Source organism: Neolamprologus brichardi, chromosome 14, assembly GCF_056152115.1.
Source record: "Neolamprologus brichardi isolate AB-2024 chromosome 14, ASM5615211v1, whole genome shotgun sequence".
Classification (NCBI taxonomy): domain Eukaryota; kingdom Metazoa; phylum Chordata; class Actinopteri; order Cichliformes; family Cichlidae; genus Neolamprologus; species Neolamprologus brichardi.
The window spans coordinates 37,485,770-37,505,112 of NC_142117.1; the positions used below are offsets into that span (position 1 = coordinate 37,485,770).

General features: G+C 45.0%; 1 protein-coding gene across 3 annotated transcripts in view; it reads right to left on the reverse strand.

Annotated features, from left to right (window-relative positions):
• Positions 1–19,343, reverse strand: part of LOC102791340 (fibroblast growth factor 12-like) — a 53,827-nt gene that overhangs the window by 17,145 nt on the left and 17,339 nt on the right. The window contains exon 1 of one of the 3 annotated variants that reach the window (XM_006801227.3): positions 719–1,919. The exons of the other annotated variants lie outside the window; for them this stretch is intronic. Coding sequence (XP_006801290.1) covers positions 719–917 — 199 coding nt within the window. The 5' untranslated portion in view covers positions 918–1,919. Of the gene's footprint in view, positions 1–718; positions 1,920–19,343 lie in introns of those variants that run through there. 3 annotated transcript variants of the gene reach the window in all.

The window sequence follows — 19,343 nt, forward strand, 5'->3', positions numbered from 1 at the left end:
AGATATCATCACACTATACGCCATGACAGACAAGCAGCATAAAGGCGGGGGTACGCCGATGTACGCAGTGGTCGCGGACGCTGCAATTCCTCGCGCCTCCAGCTGAGCCGCTGTCTCCATCAGGGGAGGGTGGGGGGTAATCACAGTTACTGTAACAGCAACTGTGCAGCAACCAAGGTGTCTGTTTAGTGTTCGAGTGGGAGGAGCCAGACGTCTGAAAGTGACGTTAATAACTATAACCTGTTACGTTCAGTTTTTTAATGTCGTGATGAGTTCAGACCTCTTTAGAGGGGGAGGGGCTTCAAAGTAACTGCCCGGATTTGTTAAAGTTGCCAAGTTGGGAGATTTCCTTCCTCAAAGATTCCTGCGTCATAGACAGGAAATGTTCTTATATGGCGATGTCAGGTGCACAGAAGGCCTGCTGTTAAAACCTTCTGTTTGCAAGAGACAGACAATCAGAGGAAAGCTGAGTTAAAGCTGCACATTAAATTGGACCTGTGTTATTTCCTGTCATATATCTGCTACTTTACGAGCGACAGCCAATCAGAAGGACAAAGGATGCCCTGTGTAAGATAAAGAAGGATTATTTTGAATGGTGATTCGTGCTAAGCTGCTCTGTCAGTGTGATCATGAACCTGTCTGAGAGCTCGCCGCAGCAGCAGTGTTCCCGTCCCGCCGTAATACGGCAAACCTTTGCTCTCCGAATCGTTCCACCCACCTGGTTTCCGGCGTACTGGTCTTTTCTTTCCGCTGCAGAAGCGAACTTTGCTAAAGACGCTGAAGATGTGTCGCTCACACAGAGACCGCGGGTCTTTACTGGGACTTGAGCGTCGCTTGTTAGTGGCGACTTTGTCGCTGTTGGACTCACGGGCCTGGCGCTTCTGTCTAATCAGGGAGCTGGCGATAGCCGCCGCCATATCTCTGAGAGGAGGACGAAGCCACAGAGGAACAAAATATCTGCTCCTGCTGTCCGAGTCTGAGGCTGACGACCCCTCAGTCCAAAACAGGTGACATGTCGCCTGACGGGCCTCGGAGGGACCGAGTCTGGATGAAAAATCTGCTCCCTTATGGCAGATCGTTGATTAGGAACCAAAACGTTAGAGATCCGCTGTGAGGAACAGCTGATGCACAATGGTCACACGTACAGGCTTCAAAAGAAAAACACCAGCAGGATCCTGAAAATCCACAAAAGTGAAGAACCCGGAAGTCGTTTCACGTTCGTGCGATTCACCGCACAAAACCTGTGTGAACTCCGAGTATATGTTTACATGTTGAGGCTTCCTTTCTGATGACTAATCCAAAGAACGGTGATGAAGTCCCTCTCAAACGCACTCTTCAGCTGAGGGTTTGGAAATAGATCACCAATCCTGATGGAGCTCTGAAAGACGGAAACTTTAAATATCCAGAGAAGAACGGATACCTGTTCCCTGAATAACCCTACAGGTTCCTACACAAGTTAAGATGCAGCACTGGCCTGGAGACGATTAATAAAGGAATAAAGAAAAACTCTGAATTAACATCTGTTGAGTGATTACGCCTCGATCGAAGAGCTCATCGTGTCTGCTGGGTAATTTATCACTTTAGGTCGCCTCCATCTTCCAGACGCTCCGATGGAAGCGCACATGGCAGCAGGGATTTTCTCGATTTACGCGCCACAAACAGAAGAATCAAAGAGCTTCACCGTGACGTTTCCTCACATCTCTGTGGAGCGAGAGGAAAGCATCTTCATCCTCCCGCCTACATCAGCTCGTCAACAACTTCCCGACATGCAGAAAAAGAGGAACAAACCCGAGAAGTTCAGAATTATCCCAGAGAAGAGCCGATAAAGCCGCCGATTCCACATGCACTCCGCTCTGCTCTATTTTACTCTACTCTGTTCTCCTGCCTCATCCTCTCCTCCTCCTCCTCCTCTTCCTCGCAGGCTGAGAGCTGCTGAATGTGAAGAGAGAGGAGCGAGGAGAAAAGAGAGCAGCCGTCAGCGAGAGATCGAGGAGAGAGAGAGATGGAGAGAGGAGAGGTGGAGGTGTGGAAGAAGCTCCTAAAAATATTCCGCCTGATGTTTCATGTTGCTCCCACATCAGACCACTCCATCTTCACTGCAGCATCCCGACGCACACGAGCGCGTTACAGGACTGGTTACTACAGAACAACATCAGCATCGAGGCGCCCCGCTGTCGGAGTCGTGCATGTTAGAGAAAAAAACCTTTCGTTTCACTTTAATCTTCAAACCAGATCATCACAAATTACAGCCAACCGCTGGCTTCTGCACTGAGCGCAAACATTTTGTTTGTTTGGACCCAAAAGTGACCAGATCTGGACACGAGCGTGGTTAGAAGACCTCATTTAGGCTCTGATCCATTTTAAAATGAGGATTTTCTGCTTTTGTTTTGAAAATATATCTACAGGAAAGGCAAAAGCAGCTGGCGATAAAAAATCTCTTGCAAACAACACGGCGCTGTCTGATATCATCTTTTCTGCACATTTGAGATTGCAGCACAAAATCAGCGTTTGCCTCGTCTGCGCACAAACATGTTCTGGAGAGCATCAGCATGAAAACAACTTCAAAAGCTACGTTTTCACTGACCTGATTGAAAAATAAAACGACTGAATTTTAGGATTTTGGGGTTGTTTTTGTAGCAGGACACAGTTTGAGAAAATTCAAAAACAGTAATTATTACAGAATTATTAGCAACAAGCACACTTCTCTAGAAAATTACCACATAGTTCAGACATAGTCCTCATCATTTTGAACATTAATAAAAAATAAACTTTTATTGATCCCTGTGGGGAAATTCCTCTCTGCATTTGACCCATTCACTCAGCAAAGCAGTGGGCAGCCACCAATCTAGCACCCAGGGAGCAGTGTGTGCTCAGGGGTACCTCAGGGTAGCCGTTCAATGGATTCGAACCCCCAACCTTCCGATTATAGGGCCACCAATCTACCTACTGAGCTCTCCCTGCCCCTACGAAGCAGCTTAGTGTCACTTTGAGAAGGAAAGTCTGTTGTAAGAGGCGGATCTCCCACAGGGCTGCTCCGTTATGGCAAAAATCCAGATCACTTAAGGAAACTGAGGCATACTGAGTGTCTTGATGCTCAATCATCCAGGTAAGGAGATCCCAAAAGGTTGAGTCTGTTCATCTGGAGGTTTCAGTGGGAGAAACGTTTCATCATCATCATCAGGTGACGTCTTCAGTCTCAGCTGACTGCAGGTTTCCAAACGGGACATTTGGACAATGACTGAAACCAGCCAATGGGCTGTGAGTAGGGATGCACCGATACCGATACTGGTATCGGGTATTGGGGTCGATACTGTAAAATGTGTGTGTACTCATACTCGTAAAAGTTAACCGATACCATGAACCAATACTAACTTATTTCATTAATCAGAGGGTGGCTTGTCATTTCTGTTGTAGTTTTTTAGATTGGCCACTAGGGGGACATCCCGCGCTAAACAGGCACAGGGTTAGGCGAGTGAGACTGGCGGCTCCAGATAAAAAAGAGAAACTGGAGGCTGCTGTAGCTAGGCTAAACAAAATGTCAGCAGTGTGGAACAGCCAACTTTAACTCAGGTTTTGGAAAAGCGAAGAAAAATGTCAAGAGAAAATCCACGGACAGTGTGTGTGTGTGTGTGTGTGGTAGAAGTATAGTTTTTGTACTCTGTATCGGCAAGTACTCAGATCCAAGTATCGGTATCGTATCGGTTTGAAAAAATTGGTATCGTTGCATCCCTAGCTGTGAGGTCACTTTCTTTATCATTAATATGCAAATTCACATCAATGGCCATGAGTCCCATTGACAGAGAGTTGGGGAATGGCTGCAATCACAGCATGTAAGATGGTGACAGATGGACCCTTAGGCCCCTCCTCCATTCAGAGATGGTCTCTCCCTTTTCACGTAAATCTCCTCCTTGACTCCGCCCTCAAACCAGCGTTCCTCCCTGTCCAGGATGTTACATCTTCATCACTGAGTGTCCACTGGCTGGTAGGTGTGACTACACTGCAGAGTAGCTCTTGTGTTGGTCCATCCACTTTGAGGTTGTTTGGTTTTGTATGGAGGAGGTTGGGGTGGATGGATGGGTGCAGGAAACTGAAATGTTCAGATCTTTTCCTCATCTAATCATATTCCTGATGAAACCAGATATTTACATTTATATTACTACATAGCAGACGGCTTATTTAACAGTGATTTGTGGCCCATCTCTTGCTGCTGTGGGTTTTATTGTGGCGCAGAAGCCCTGAGGAGATTCTGATTTATTCACGGAGGGAGCAGATAAACGTGGTGCAGTAAAAGTCTTCACTTTTTCCATGAAGCATGTAGTCAGTTTAAAACAACGGAAACAAGGCGCATGTTAAATTGTCGAGCTCTGCAACCTCTCAGTTTCTGCTCTGAAGCCTCTCTGCTGTGCCGCGCTCACATTTCCTGTCAGGGCTGTGAAGTCAACTGCAGGGTTACATAAAGGCATCTTTATTCCCGCTGCATCTCTACAGCGGCAGCACACACGGCTCACGAACACGTCGCCGGGGCTGAATAACCGTGAGATCTGCTCCAAGTCAGGAAAAGCTCTCTGAGCCCGCAGGCAGCGGCGTGATCTGACACTCAGCCCGCCGTCCTGTCGTTCTGCGCTCAGAGCAGAAATGATTCACTCATCGCTTCACATCTGATCACGCTGCGAATGCTGGAAAGCTGCAGCCTCAGGTGGGGAGACAAACCCAGAGAAAACTGATCCCAGCTCTGTGCACACGGCTGAGTCTGAGCTTCATTATGAAAGAGATAAACCTACAACAAGTGTTTCAAATATGGATTAAAATACAGCTTTTTTCTATATTCGTTAAATGATTCTTTGGCATAAGATTTCCACTGAAGCCTCTTTATTTCTGACCTCTTACTACTACTGCTTCTACAACTGTTTGTTAATACAGTTAACCTCTCAGGAGTCGTGCTATTGGTCAGATAATGTCATTAAAACGGCTCCAACAGCACAAACACAGTCCAGAGGTGCAGTTCAGGTGAAGCTAGCAGCTACAGCCGCCTGTGTCACCAGTGGATCTATTAATGCAAACTTTAAACCTTAATACAATTTAAACAGGTGAGTTATTAATAAATTGTCCTACGAAGGACGAAATGATTTATAGAGACCAAAATAGTTTTTCTGTCAGGCTGTAAACGCGCTTATTTCTGCTGTTGGACATTTTATCGTGGGAGTCTTTTTGGACTGACTCTGGAGCCCCCTGTGGACATTAGAGGGACTGCACCTGTGTGTTGGCTTCATTTTTCTTTTTTAGAGGTTGCTGTCGTATTTCTGGCATCCAGTAGCTGTTAATATCTGCATGTTTGTGTTTTAATTACCGTGTTTATATTCTTTCCTTGTTATTTCTGCATTGATGTGTAAATGGAAAATAATACGGATCCATATTTGAAAAACTAGTTCATGCATTTATTACTTCCAGGCTGGACGACTGTAATTCATTATTATCAGGATGTCCAAAAAACTCCCTGAAAAGCCTTCAGCTAATCCAAAATGCTGCAGCAAGAGTCCTGACAGGGACTAGAAAGAGAGCAGATTTCTCCTGTTTTGGCTTCCTGTTAAATCCAGAATTCAAAATCCTGCTCCTCACATACAAGGTCTTAAATAATCAGGCCCCATCTTATCTTAATGACCTTGTAGTACCATATCACCCTATTAGAGCACTTCGCTCTCGCTCTGCAGGCCTACTTGTTGTTCCTAGAGTATTTAAAAGTAGAATGGGAGGCAGAGCCTTCAGTTTTCAGGCCCCTCTTCTGTGGAACCAGCTTCCAGTTTGTCAAGTCAAGTCAAGTCAATTTTATTTATATAGCGCCAAATCACAACAAATGTCGCCTCAAGGCGCTTCATAGATACAGAGAAAAGCCCAACAATCATATGACCCCCTATGAGCAAGCACTTTGGCGACAGTGGGAAGGAAAAACTCCCTTTTAACAGGAAGAAACCTCCGGCAGAACCAGGCTCAGGGAGGGGCGGGGCCATCTGCTGCGACTGGTTGGGGTGAGAGAAGGAAGACAGGATAAAGACATGCTGTGGAAGAGAGACAGAGATTAATAACAGACATGATTCAATACAGAGGTCTGTTAACACATAGTGAGTGAGAAAGGTGACTGGAAAGGAAAAACTCAATGCATCATGGGAATCCCCCGGCAGCCTACATCTATTGCAGCATAACTAAGGGAGGATTCAGGGTCACCTGGTCCAGCCCTAACTATATGCTTTAGCAAAAAGGAAAGTTTTAAGCCTAATCTTGAAAGTAGAGATAGTGTCTGTCTCCCGAATCCAAACTGGAATCTGGTTCCACAGAAGAGGGGCCTGAAAACTGAAGGCTCTCCCTCCCATTCTACTTTTAAATACTCTAGGAACAACAAGTAGGCCTGCAGAGCGAGAGTGAAGTGCAGTTTGGATTCAGGAGACAGACACTATCTCTACTTTCAAGATTAGGCTTCAAACTTTCCTTTTTGCTAAAGCATATAGTTAGGGCTGGACCAGGTGACCCTGAATCCTCCCTTAGTTATGCTGCAATAGATGTAGGCTGCCGGGGATTCCCATGATGCATTGAGTTTTTCCTTTCCAGTCACCTTTCTCACTCACTATGTATTAACAGACCTCTCTGTATTGAATCATATCTGTTATTAACCTCTGTCTCTCTTCCACAGCATGTCTTTATCCTGTCTTCCTTCTCTCACCCCAACCAATCACAGCAGATGGCCCCGCCCCTCCCTGAGCCTGGTTCTGCTGGAGGTTTCTTCCTGTTAAAAGGGAGTTTTTCCTTTCCACTGTCGCCAAAGTGCAGCTCATAGGGGGTCATATGATTGTTGGGTTTTTCTCTGTATCTATGAAGCGCCTTGAGGCGACTTCTGTTGTGATTTGGCGCTTTATATATAAATAAAAATGAATTGAATTGAATTGAATCATATTTTTATTCTGGTACTCCAAGGCATAGCTTTACATTACATTACAGTTTCTTTAAGCCCTCCTGATAAGTGAGCTTTCATCTTTTTGACCAGCTCTGTAAGCCTACCGAGGGGCATGTATAGGCCCAGTGTTACCAGTAATCAGTACAAACCGAACCCAACTCAAACAACTCACCTAACAGGTGGTGAGGTACCTGAAACCCCACAAATGGCTTCTTAGTCAGACGTCCACACCTACTGTGCTGAAGACAGGTGACCACAAGATCTTATTATTATGGGGGTGGGCACTTATGCTAAAACGCTGGTAAACTTTGCTTCCTATGCGGCGTACTGAGCTGCTGCAGCTATTCTCCTGTTAAATCTGCTGATTAAAGCAAATTTTGGGGGTTTTAGGATCTGGTTCTGATCCAGATCATCTCATTTTTCTTTCTGAAGAGTGAAATCCTGCAGTTTGACCCGGTGACAAGTGTGAAACACTTTCAGCAAACAGGTCATTTCAGCGCCATTAAAGACGAACTCCACCTCTCTTTGGTTTGTCTCTGGACCTGAGGCCGAGGCGTCCAGCAGGATCCATACCTCACACACCGAAGTGAAACTGAATGGGATTAACTTCGTCACTAACCGGGTGCGCACGTGTCAGTGAACGCACCATCATGCTGAATGTAGGCCTACACTCTCGCAGAAAAAAAAACAGGTCAGCGTCTTTAATTACTGTCGTGTATTTGCGTCCTCGTACCTGCTCAGTGGGACTGAGGGAGGACAAACGTCTCCGTCGCTCACTCTGATTATCAGATCCTGACGCTGCCAGTTATCCTTCCAGATCAGGTCAACAATGTCTGACTCACTTGACGTTAAAAAGATCGTGTCATTATTAACTTACTGCTTTCTGATATCTGTAGAAACAAATGAAAATGCTTATTTGAGAGATGTGCAAGGCTCATGTCTGCCTCTAAATCTCTTAACCCAGTTCTCTGAGGTCTGTGGGCTAAATCCAGCTCTTCACAAGTTTTAGTCTAGCACATCGCACATCTCCTTGTAGCTCCTCCATTCCTTAAAAGCCCACTTTCTATTGATTGGTGAACACGTGGACGCCTGCCAAGAGTACGGAAAAATCATAGTAAAGAAAACGCTGGAGGCCAACTCCAAGGCAACCACGCAAGCGTGGAAGATAAAGATACGAAGCACCGTCCCCGCCAGTGTTCTCCACAGACCTGAAGCTCGTCGTCAAAAGCAGAGACGCACATAGATTCAGGAGTGGAGTGACCATCAGTCACATCCTGTACGTGCACGACTTAAGGCCGTACGCCACAATAGAGCGAGGCATCGACTCGGCGATCCACATAATCAGGATCTGCAGCGAGGACATCAGGATGTCATCCGGACTGTAAGAGCGACACGTGGTGAGAAGCTGAACGGCAGGAAGAAGATCCAAGCTGTCCCCCAGACACCCAGCTGGGAGAAGAAGGTGTCACAGGAGGAAGTTACCGATTTCTATGTATGTGGCCATTGGAGCAACTGCAGCTTTAAGCTTAAACGAACCCTTTTCTTCTTCTTTTTATACACTTTTAGCACTTTGTGTCATTTCTATAATTGATGTCTGGACAGATGAGTTTAATTCAGGTTTTGTTTGGTCTACATCGACTCTGCAGCCTGCATCAGGGACAAGACGACTGTCAAACTATTAGCTTGCTAATGTTGATATTTATCCTCCAACTGTTCACTGTAGACAAACACCTGTACGACATCACTGACCTGTCCTGATGGTCGCAGGTTCGATATCTGCTGAATAATGTAAGTTTGATAGGTTCATACCTGGGAGAGTCCAGGACCGAAGGACAGGAAATCCACTGTGGCAGCAACACAATCGATCCCACGGCTCATTAACACCCAGCAGGTGTGTGTGTGTGTGTGTGTGTGTGTGCGGGTACAGTTCAGGTATGTTTCCTGATCAATAGACAGACTGCCTCATCAGAGGGCAGCAGAATGTCAGCAGGGCAACAACAGCAACACCATTAAACTGCCAGAGAACACAGTACACACAGTACTCCCAGTACACACTGCAAACTCAGTACACAGGTTGCTCATGGTATGAGAGAACCTCTCAAACTGAATATATGTGTTTAATACTGCATTTGTCTTCTGCCCAACACAGTGAGTTAACCACAGTCTGGCTGAGCGGTGACTCACAGCAAAGGTGGTTTAAACCCACTAAGCTGCAAAGCTCTGCTCTCACTGCTATCCTGTAATAAAGACCAAACATAAATAACTGAAATAGGGACCAATAACAAACCAACAACGATTAAACACTGTGGTATGAATGTGTTGTTCTAAACAGAAAGGTGAGAATGTGGAGCAGGTGAACTCAATAAGGAAAACAACCACAGCAGGAAAAGAAGAAGGAGAGCGATATAAGCTGTGTCCCAAAACGTTGGCTGCATCCTCTCGAGGCTGCATTTGAAGGCCGATTGTCACAGCCAGGCGACGAAGGCTGTCCCAATTCGTCGACTCCTTAAAATGCGTCCTTCATTTCCCCGAATTTGAAGGATGGGTCGGGTGTGTCCGTCGCGGCCCACCATATCCCAGAATTCATAGCGCGGCCCAGCCAATTCCAGTTTCCAACAATGGCGGCCGCTACTAAGTTTTAAAATTACTCTTATTAATCTTTCTGTGTCACAAAATAAACTTTTAACATATTTTAAGGCGAGTAGCTGTGTAAACATCAAATATCTGCTCGGTTTATCAAGACATCGCATATTTGCAAAAGTGTGCCGACGTTTTCAGAGACGTCTGTTACCCACCAGCTCGATAGCAAGCCGGGGGGTTCAATGGTCACTGGAGCCGGCGAGAACAGCGGATTCGCTTCATCGTTTTCAGATCCCCGCTCTTTCACTACTCAGGTTAAACATGATATATTAGTCACTCGGATAACTTAAAAATGTAATTGTTTGTCTTTTTTCTGTGTTTTATTTGTTCTGGAGTAAATCGGTTTGGCTGAGATCAAAGTTATTAGATTAAATACAACTTTATTAATCCATCGGGTGGGTTCCTCCGGGATTTTCACACAGCTGAATAAACATCAAACAGAAAACTGATTAAACAGAAGTGTGAGACGGTCGAGAGTTTACGCCAGTGTCCTGTTATATTTTAGATAGCAAGGAGCAGACGGCCGAGTTAATTAAACTCCACCGAGACAGCGGTGACGCAAATCTGAAGGCTAGACCATCCCATTTCACAGCCTCGCACTTCCCGCCTTCTCGGTCTTTGAAGGACCCGGCCCATGTAGACCGCGAAGGCCGGGTCCTCCGAGTGAGGCACAGGTGAACTTAATCAAGGATCGAACCTGTAAACTGAGGAAGGAAGGGACCAAGAAAGTCCATGAGGTAAATTATTAGGTTCTAAAAGAAACAAAAGATGAGGGAAAGTGAGGCACAGGTGAACATAATCAAAACAATAAGCACTGTGAGAGCTACAGAGAGAGTGAACACAGGAAACACGAGAAAACAGGAACAAGGAAGATGTGCAAAACGAGATCAAAAGACCGCGACGATGAACCAGGACAGCTCGGGGATTTACTTGCAGGAAGACAGTAAGTATGAGACGGGAGGTGTTTTCAAAAATAACCTGGAAAAAATCTATTCCAGGTCCATCAGAGACACATTCAGCCCAAAACTGAGGAAAGACTCCAACAAACAGCGGCGTGGGCGGCACAGAGGACGGCCGCTGGATGTTCAAAATGTTAACAGCAGCACGTATTGTTCCTCCGTCTATTGTTTCACGCCGAGCGTGCACACAGCGATATATTTTTAAAAATCTGCCGTTTCTCCTGCCGATGACTCACCGCTCATAACAAACACAAGCTCAGAAAGCCGGCCCGCCATCACAGAGATGATCCGAGAAGCGGGATTCAGACGACTTTATAGGACGGCGTGAACGACACGTCCAGAACGGTGCAGTCAGACTGGACTCTGCTGCATCTACAACATGAATCTGATTTATTAAAAACAGCAGCACTTCATATGTGATGTGCTTTACATAACAGTGAGGGCATCAGGTGGAGAGCTTTTATGTAACACGTGTAATTTATTGATTTTGACTTGATTTAATGGATAATAGAAATGATGTGTGAAGAACTGTAAAAGTCTTTATTTGGTCATTCCCAGGAACGCAGAAAGAAAGGAATTTTTTCCTCTGTGAAAAGCAAGGAAAGGTTTTTTTTTATATGGACACTCAGATTCGTTTTAAGTGTTATGTAATATAAATTTGATAACGTTTGAATATTTCTGTCTCAGTAAACGGGCTCTGTTCACTGGAGAGATGCTGCCATCTGCTGGATGTCAGGTGAACTACAGGTTTGAGTCTGTGGGGAGGAATCAGTTCATAAAGTTTTTTAATCTGTTTTCTTCTTGTTTTGGATTTTAATGTTTGGATATAAAGTTGATGTTTGTATTTTTTCCACTTTTACCTTAAACCTACAAAGAAACATTAAAGTAACTTTTTCCTGATCTGGAAAAAGGCTGTAAACACTTGGATTGTGTAAGAGATTATGTGTTTTACATATACATATATAAATATAAAATATTTTAATGAGGTGGAGTTAGTGTGACGCCGTATCGAGGCTTAAATGATCACGTGCATGGCTAAATGCCCGGTGGGCCGATGATACATATTGTCCAGGTGCTGGTCGATGTGTAACAATAACTCAGTTTGGTGGTGGCTCTGGTGGAGCTTCCACAGAGGCCAGCAGGTGGATGAGAGAAGGGGAGGCAGGAGACCCGAGGCGGCCCCTGGTCCGAGTGTCAGGTGAACTGAACTTCAGGTAAGAAGTTATGACCTGCAGTCTATCTGGGTCAGATATAAACCAAGTTTAGGTGGAGTTTATTTCCGTTACCGTCAGTTACAATACTGCGTACTAGCTAGCATGACAGAGTTCCTATACAGCTGTGTGGATGCTATGATGTTACTGATAGTGAACTTTATTTTACTCATAAGGTTAGTTAGTAGAATCGTCTCATATTCAGAGAAAATGTTACGCGTTTCATGTTGAGCTGAGAAGGAACACAGTTTGTCCCGGACTTCAGCTACAATGGAAAAGACACAAAGCTGGAGTTATTCTGTGTCTTTGCTGCACAGCTGCCTCTTCTCCTCTCATTCTCTCCCCTCTCTCTCCTGTTGCTACTTCAGTCATGAAACTGATCAATGATCAGCTGATTGGCTTTTCTCTCTTGTTTATTCATCGCCCGCTTTGCCCCAGAAAGAAGAAACCAGCGGATGTCGCGCTAAACAACAGCAGCACGTTTAAGCTTGATCAGCTGTTAGAATTTATTTGATATTAATTTCTAGTATCAGCTGATGTTTGCTGGAGCCACAGCTGTAAAGCTGCTGGTCATGATGTGGGTTTGGATATGTGGTGAGAGGGAAACATGAAGATGAAACCAGGAGATGTCCTTACTGAGTCATCAGAGCTGTGATGGAGAAACAGGTTTACCTTTTAGGTGACATGAATGAGTTGAAGTTATGAACTGTTTCTGAGAGACAAATAACACCAGGATCCTTTTTTAGCTGACAGCTGGTAACTGTGCAGGGGCGGGTCTAGGAAAGTGTTGCCAGGGGGCCAGGTAGGGCATTAACAGGGAGAGGTGGGCACAAAGAAATACTTTTCTTTCTTATTCTCATTTAAAATGTCTCGCTTTTAATAAATAATTATCTGAATCTTACAACCAAAGTTTTTATCTGACGTAAAATGTATAGAAATCATACATATACCAACAAGACTGTACATCACTGTCACAACAGCGTTTGTTTTGATTCAAAGGCTTTATGGCTTTAATACCTGGGGGGCCGGTCTCTAGTCAAAATGCCCGGGCTGTTTTTTTGTCCCAGTCCAGCCCTGATCACATGACCACAGTCTGAACACAAAGCTGCACAGTTAAATGTTTCATGCTGAATCACTAACTCAGGAGATTCAGCTGAACTATTTATCGTCTTGAACATGGACACAAAGCAGCTTCTCTACATCCTGCGGCCTGGTGGATCTGAAGAGGTTCACATCCACCCGTGACATTCCTCCTGAATAAACACCACAGAAGAAGAACTGAACAGCCAAAGCTCAAGCTGACACGGCTGCTTCTTATTCGCTGTCAGCGAGGTGTCGTCACATGCTGCCAAACTGAATTCTGGACACGTTGCTTGCAGCCAACGTTGAGATTTAACTTTTGAAGCACTGGCCAATCAAATCACATTATGTAAATACTGAGAGAGAGCACGGTGGCTGCCTGCACAGGTGGGAAAGATTCACCCTGTTATACGTCAACAGTACCTGTAGTTCCAGCTAGCTTGTCTGATGCTAACTGCTGACTCATCTAGCTGACTACTCATCTAATTGTTGCTATGACAACCATACTTGTAATAGATAGATAGATACCCACCTAAAAGGAGCACCCGCTATCAAGCTCGAGTGATCCTTCCTGCCTGAAACTTTAAAGGTAATTTCTAGAATCTGAGACTGTGTATTTAGCATGTGGCTAGCAGCAGCGTTTAAGCTAACGTGATCGCAGTGAAGCAGGAAGGGTTAACCTCGCCTCAGCTTTGAGGCGATTGGAATATAAAACCCCTTTCTAGTTTTTTTCAGCCAATCAAAGTGCTTTACACGGCGTTCACTGTCTACTAGAAAGAACTCCTAATCCTAAACAGGTCAACTGGTGGATTTAGCATCAGACGGGTCTCTGCTGAACCTGCTAACGTTAGAGTGAAAAAAAACAAATCTTCAAAAACAAGATGTTGCTTTTCAGGTGACATTTCTTAAATTCATTTTGCGGTTCCAAATTATTCCAAGTGGGTGAAAATTCAGTAGAAAGGGGGTTATGCAGACCTAACTCCACCCTCAGTCACTCACTCTTAAAGCCGAACCCCAACTAGCCTGGAGCGTTTCTGTTCGTCTTGAAGTTTTCCTGTTTCCTCTTTCTCCACATACTGAGTCCTGAAGTGGGGTGTGGCGTTCACTGTCTACTAGAAAGAACTCCTAACCCTAAACAGGTCAACTGGTGGATGTTACAGAGCTTCCCCTCTCCAAGGGTCAGGTGCAGACCTCGCAGTTAAAAAGACAAAAAAACTCAACAGATCAAACACAATCACAAAGACAAAGAAACCAAAAAGATTCAGATTCACATAAATCTGAAGCATTCGTCACAATAAACACTACACCTACAAAAATCACTGAAATCAGGATTAAAACCTTTTTTCTGACCTGGAACATGAACTTTTACCACCACGTCTGCTGAATCATCCGGAGGGATGTCTCTGCAGACGCCCACCTCCACCTGAGCTCCTTTCTCAGACCTCTGCTGGTCACATCTCACCTCATTTCTGTGGTTCATATCCACAGTTATTTTCATAGTGACAAATGTAGTTTGCAGCTGTCCTCTGTATTTGTTGCTGTGCGTTTCCTCTCAGTCTCATGGAGGAGGAGGAGATGCCGGCTGTGCCCAGCAGAGGGAGACAGAGACCCTTCTACAGCTCCTCTTCTGTCTGTTTTCAGACGATGTTTCGGTCGTTGTGAATCATTCATGTCGTCATGTCAGCCACTTTGAAGGATTAAAAAGAGACGCTGAAAACACTCCATGTTCTCATTTTAAACCACACGTTCACACAGCAGCAGCTCGAGGTCAGCTTTCTCTTCCTCCATCAGCTAAAGAGTCATTTTCAGTAACGTCCAACGTCAGTCGAGTAATTTAGTTATAGAGATGCCAGCACTGCACACACACACACACACACACACACACACACACACACACGTTTGTTTGGTATCAGCACCGAGCGTCTGCACAATTAAAAATCATCTGAACTGAATTTATAACCTAGTTTCAGATGTTGGAGTTTATGATGCAGGACACCTGCTGAAGTTTAACCTGCAGGCGTTCTGCGACTGTCACACTGATGGTTTCTATAACTGTGAATCTTGGACTTGTGATTGACGAGCCTTAAGCCAATCAGCATGCAGGGGACGACTCAACTGTGACTGAAAGTGGATGAGTCCACAAGAAGTGTTCAAGTCAGAAAAGCTGCTTTCCCGCCGACCGCAACCACAGCTATCACCATCTGGTGGCCTCAAGATAGAATGCAGGTTTATGGCACTGATGGAGGATTCTCGCTGCTCAGCAGTCCTGGCTCTGCTTTGTCCTGAAACGTTATTATTTACTGCAGATGATCAGATATCCAAAGTCCTACGACGTGTTCCTGCCATCAAATTCAAAATGAGCTCACAGTGTTTCCTCTACTGTAGTAAAATGTGGGTTTATGAGATTAAACTGAGGATGTAAAAACGGTAAAACAATAAAAACAGCTGAAAAAAAGAAACCAACTCTGGAAACTTTCAGAAACCAAACTGAATTAGAAACAGGAAGTCAACATGAAAGATAAATCTGTGACGAGCTGCCGACCAAGCAGTGACGTGTTCCCTCCACATGATGCTGAAGGTGCATAGATTTATGTTGAAAGAGCCTTTCTGCTTCTCCGTCAGTTTGACCCACGTGAGTCTGAAAAACGAAAGATCTACAGCAGACCTGGAGGACCTGACACAGGAGCTGAGAGACGGTGATCGACTGTTTCACTGAAGCTTCATCAGAGATGCTCTCAGTGGAAGGACGGCTGTCAGGAAGTCGCTTCACTGAGCAGAGGAACAGGTCTGATGAAGGAGGTCCATCAAAGAGGCTCAGACATCAGAGAAACACGGTGGAGACTCTGTCATGGTTCGGGCTGCGTGTCGGTCAGCGGTGTTGGACATCTTTGATAAAACTGATGAAGTCAGAGTTTGAGCCATCATGCAGTAACATCTGGAAACATCTGCGTGGCAGCAGCTTCATTTTTCAGCATCACAATGATCCCAATCACACTGTTAATGCAGTGAAAGCACACCTGGATAGAAACGCACACGTCGGTCACGGGTCGGCCTCCCAGAGCCCGAACCTCACATCACTGAAGCAGTGTGAGATCATCCTGAGAGCAAAGGGCAGAAACATCCACAGAAGCCTGGAGAACTGAGACGGCTTAACGGCACAACAGAGAGCTGAAGAATAAAGGTGCTCATACTGAATATTGTGCGTCTGCATTTATTTTAATAACTGACATTTTCCTACAAAATATAAAGAAGTGTGTGCGCGTGATTTCTACTCGAGTCCGTCCGGAGTCACTTGATATGGACGGGTCTCCGGGTCGGAGCAGCAGAAATGCAAAGTGCTGACTGAGCCGAGCAGACGAACAGCTGCTCAGACAGAAATACACCGAGCTGTAAATATAACGGAGACAACACACACACACACACACACACACACACACACACACACACACACACACACACACAGTGTGTGGGCTAATTTTAGTTAGCATGTTCTGTTTCTGTCACAGGCCTTTAAATGTTGCTCTCGCTGCTTTTTGTTTGACACAGAAACTAAAACGAGAAACTCGAAGAAAACTGACCCAGAATCTCCCCCCGCACTGCCAGTTTATTAGGCACACTTATCCAAAGTAATTCAGCAGTTTTTCAGTTTAGAGACGAGCTTATTGTCACTGTGGATCATCATGCCTTCAGCTCTGGGCTGTTGGAATAAACTGTGTTTTATCAGCCTGTCGCTTCAGCTCGACTCCCAGCTGTCAGAGGATGAGCTTGGAAAACTTTCAAATAAAGTCACAGAAGCTTCTGCAAACTGCTGGAAACCTCGAGTCAAACAGGCCACGCCCCTAAAAATGGTAAATGATCTCTAGAGATGAAACCAGTTTGTTTTATCAGGTTGTAAACATGTTTAGTTCTGCTGGAACCGTTTAATACAGGAGTCTGGGGAGACTGACACCCCCAGTGGACGTTAGAGGAACTGCAGCTTATTCCTGGGAACCAAAAACATCAGGACTGGTTATTGGAGGGGGGGGACACCTGGAGTCCAGATGTGAGGTTTAACTGAGACTTCCTGCTGTCTCTAAACGAAGGACGACAGGTTTCTGTCCTGCTGCCGAGCAGCTGATGGGTTTGTGTGTTTATATATAAGCAGATATTTTGGTGATGTGAGAATCTGTCAGTCATCAGCTGATGAAGGTGTGAGACACCGAGACCTTGACGCTGATATTTATAATCTTCCACGAACACGGGACATGTTAGGACACGGTGAGGACACGGCGAGGACGCACAGTAACATTTGCAGAAGCTGTTTTTGATACTTCACAGGCACTCCTCTACACGCTAAACATCATTATAAAAACACACCTGCTCATGAAGCGCAGAAAAATAGTTTTCTGTGAGCTTTCTGTCATTTATACAAATCGCAGGTGTTTTACTGAAGTGTGTGTGCACAGGTTGTGTCCCTGCAGTCACACACTCAGGTGTTTGCATCTCATTTGCCTTTCTTTTGCAGCACAGAGACCTCGACCTGCAACAACTCCAACACAACGTGGGATCCAAGCAAGCGCAAAAACACAACAACACACCAATCAGACACACAATAAATCCATGCAGCAGGTGTGCCGTGTTCTTCACATGTGTAGTCCTCACCTACAGATCAGCTGATGACGTGTCGACGTATTCGACATGTATCGATTTTCAGTTTTCAGATCAGGTCACAGCTTTTGTTTCACTTTGACCAAACTTAAGAACACTCTTATCTTTTATCCAGACTTATCGTCTTCTTGGTTTGCAACAGATCAGCTGTCTCTGCTTCGCTGTCCTCTGCAGGCTGTTACAGTCTGTGCTGACCTGTCATGATACATGTGGGATCGGTGCTGTGTGCTGGTGGCTCTGCAGACAGGGACTGTGGGAATTGAACCAAAGCGATGACTACAGAGATGCACGTCAGCGCAGTCCTCCAACGAGGCAACAAGCTCCAAGAAGTGATCCCTCTCTGTGAGAGGATCGCTGCCAGCTGAGCCAGTGTGTTTTTACAGAAGCTGCTGTTTGATTGTTATTTATCCTTCATTTGGTTTTTTTATTACTGTATTCTTATTTTTCACAGATTTTGTTTCAGCCTGTGGATTTTGATAAATACCTTACAAAATGGCAACAAACCTTCTAGAATCTTGAAGTATTTACATAAATGCAAAATACAAAATGTGAGACGAAACAGAATATTGCAGATGGTTTTAGAAACAACGATGATGCAGGACAAGAAGCAGGCAGGAAGTGAGACACAGGTGAAGATAATGTGACAGACAGGAAGTAAAAACTGAAATATGACGAGAAAACCAACAAAAGACAAACACTTAACAGGGGGGAGCCAAGTGCAATATAACAAATGGACACGCCCACTGCGACGCTACCTGGTTAGCAAAGTTGTGCTATGACACCTCAAGCACAGCATTTCCCCCATGATGGTGACTGTGAAACTGCGTGCTCATTGGCTAACTAGTTTAGGGCAGAGGGCCGTTTCCCCTTCTTCACACATTGGCTGTATCCCAATTCAGGGTCTGCAGCCTCAAAGGCCGCATTTTAAGGCCGATTACGTCACAGCGACGCGACGAAGGCTGTCCCAATTCAAAGGCTGCTCGAAATGCAGCCCTCAAATGCGTCCTTCATTTCCCTGAATTTTAAGGACGTGGCGGTGTAGACTTCGTGGCCCAACATATCCCAGAATGCATAGCGCGGCGGTGGGTGTGGATAATTTTGCCGAAAAAAACGGCGGATGAGGGGCACCTGAAGAGTAAACTTTAAGTAAGTACTGAATATTATGTCACTTATTTATGTGCAAATGTTTAATAACGAAGAACATTAAAACATTACTGTTGGCCACATGTCGGCAAAGTCATGTGACATTAGTGACGTTTGTACTAACTTGGTTTTAAAGCCTTTACTTCAAAATATACGCCGTTCAATAGCTGAGCTTAATCAGAGAATGATCAAAGCTCATGTAGAAACAAACAAACAAATGAACAAAAGATGTTCTCCTTCATTTCTGTCAAACAAAGCTGTATGAAACGTTTCCAGCTGTTAGTATCATGGTTGCTAGGCAACCTGGGCAGCGTGACGGAGGCTAGACCGTCCCATTTCACAAGCCTCGCACTTCCGGCCTTAGCGGTCTTTAAGTACGCGGCCCTTGAGGATCGTTGAGGCTGCAGACCCTGAATTGGGATACAGCCATACAGTACCAGAAGTCTTTCTGCAACCACAGATATCGCCGCCCTGGTGGCCATTTGAATGAATGTCGACAGTAAAACTTCACATTTACATCCAGCTTTACTACTGTGTTTGGGAAGAACAGACATGGAAACACTGGGCAGACAAACAAATACAAAATGACTAAAACTCAATAACAACACAAAAACCATGTAAGGTAGACTCTTGATTGGTTAACTTGAACAAGAAATCAGTTTCTATGTAAAAGAAGAAGTTACAGAGAAACATCATCTCTCTTCTCTGGTTCGCTGCGTG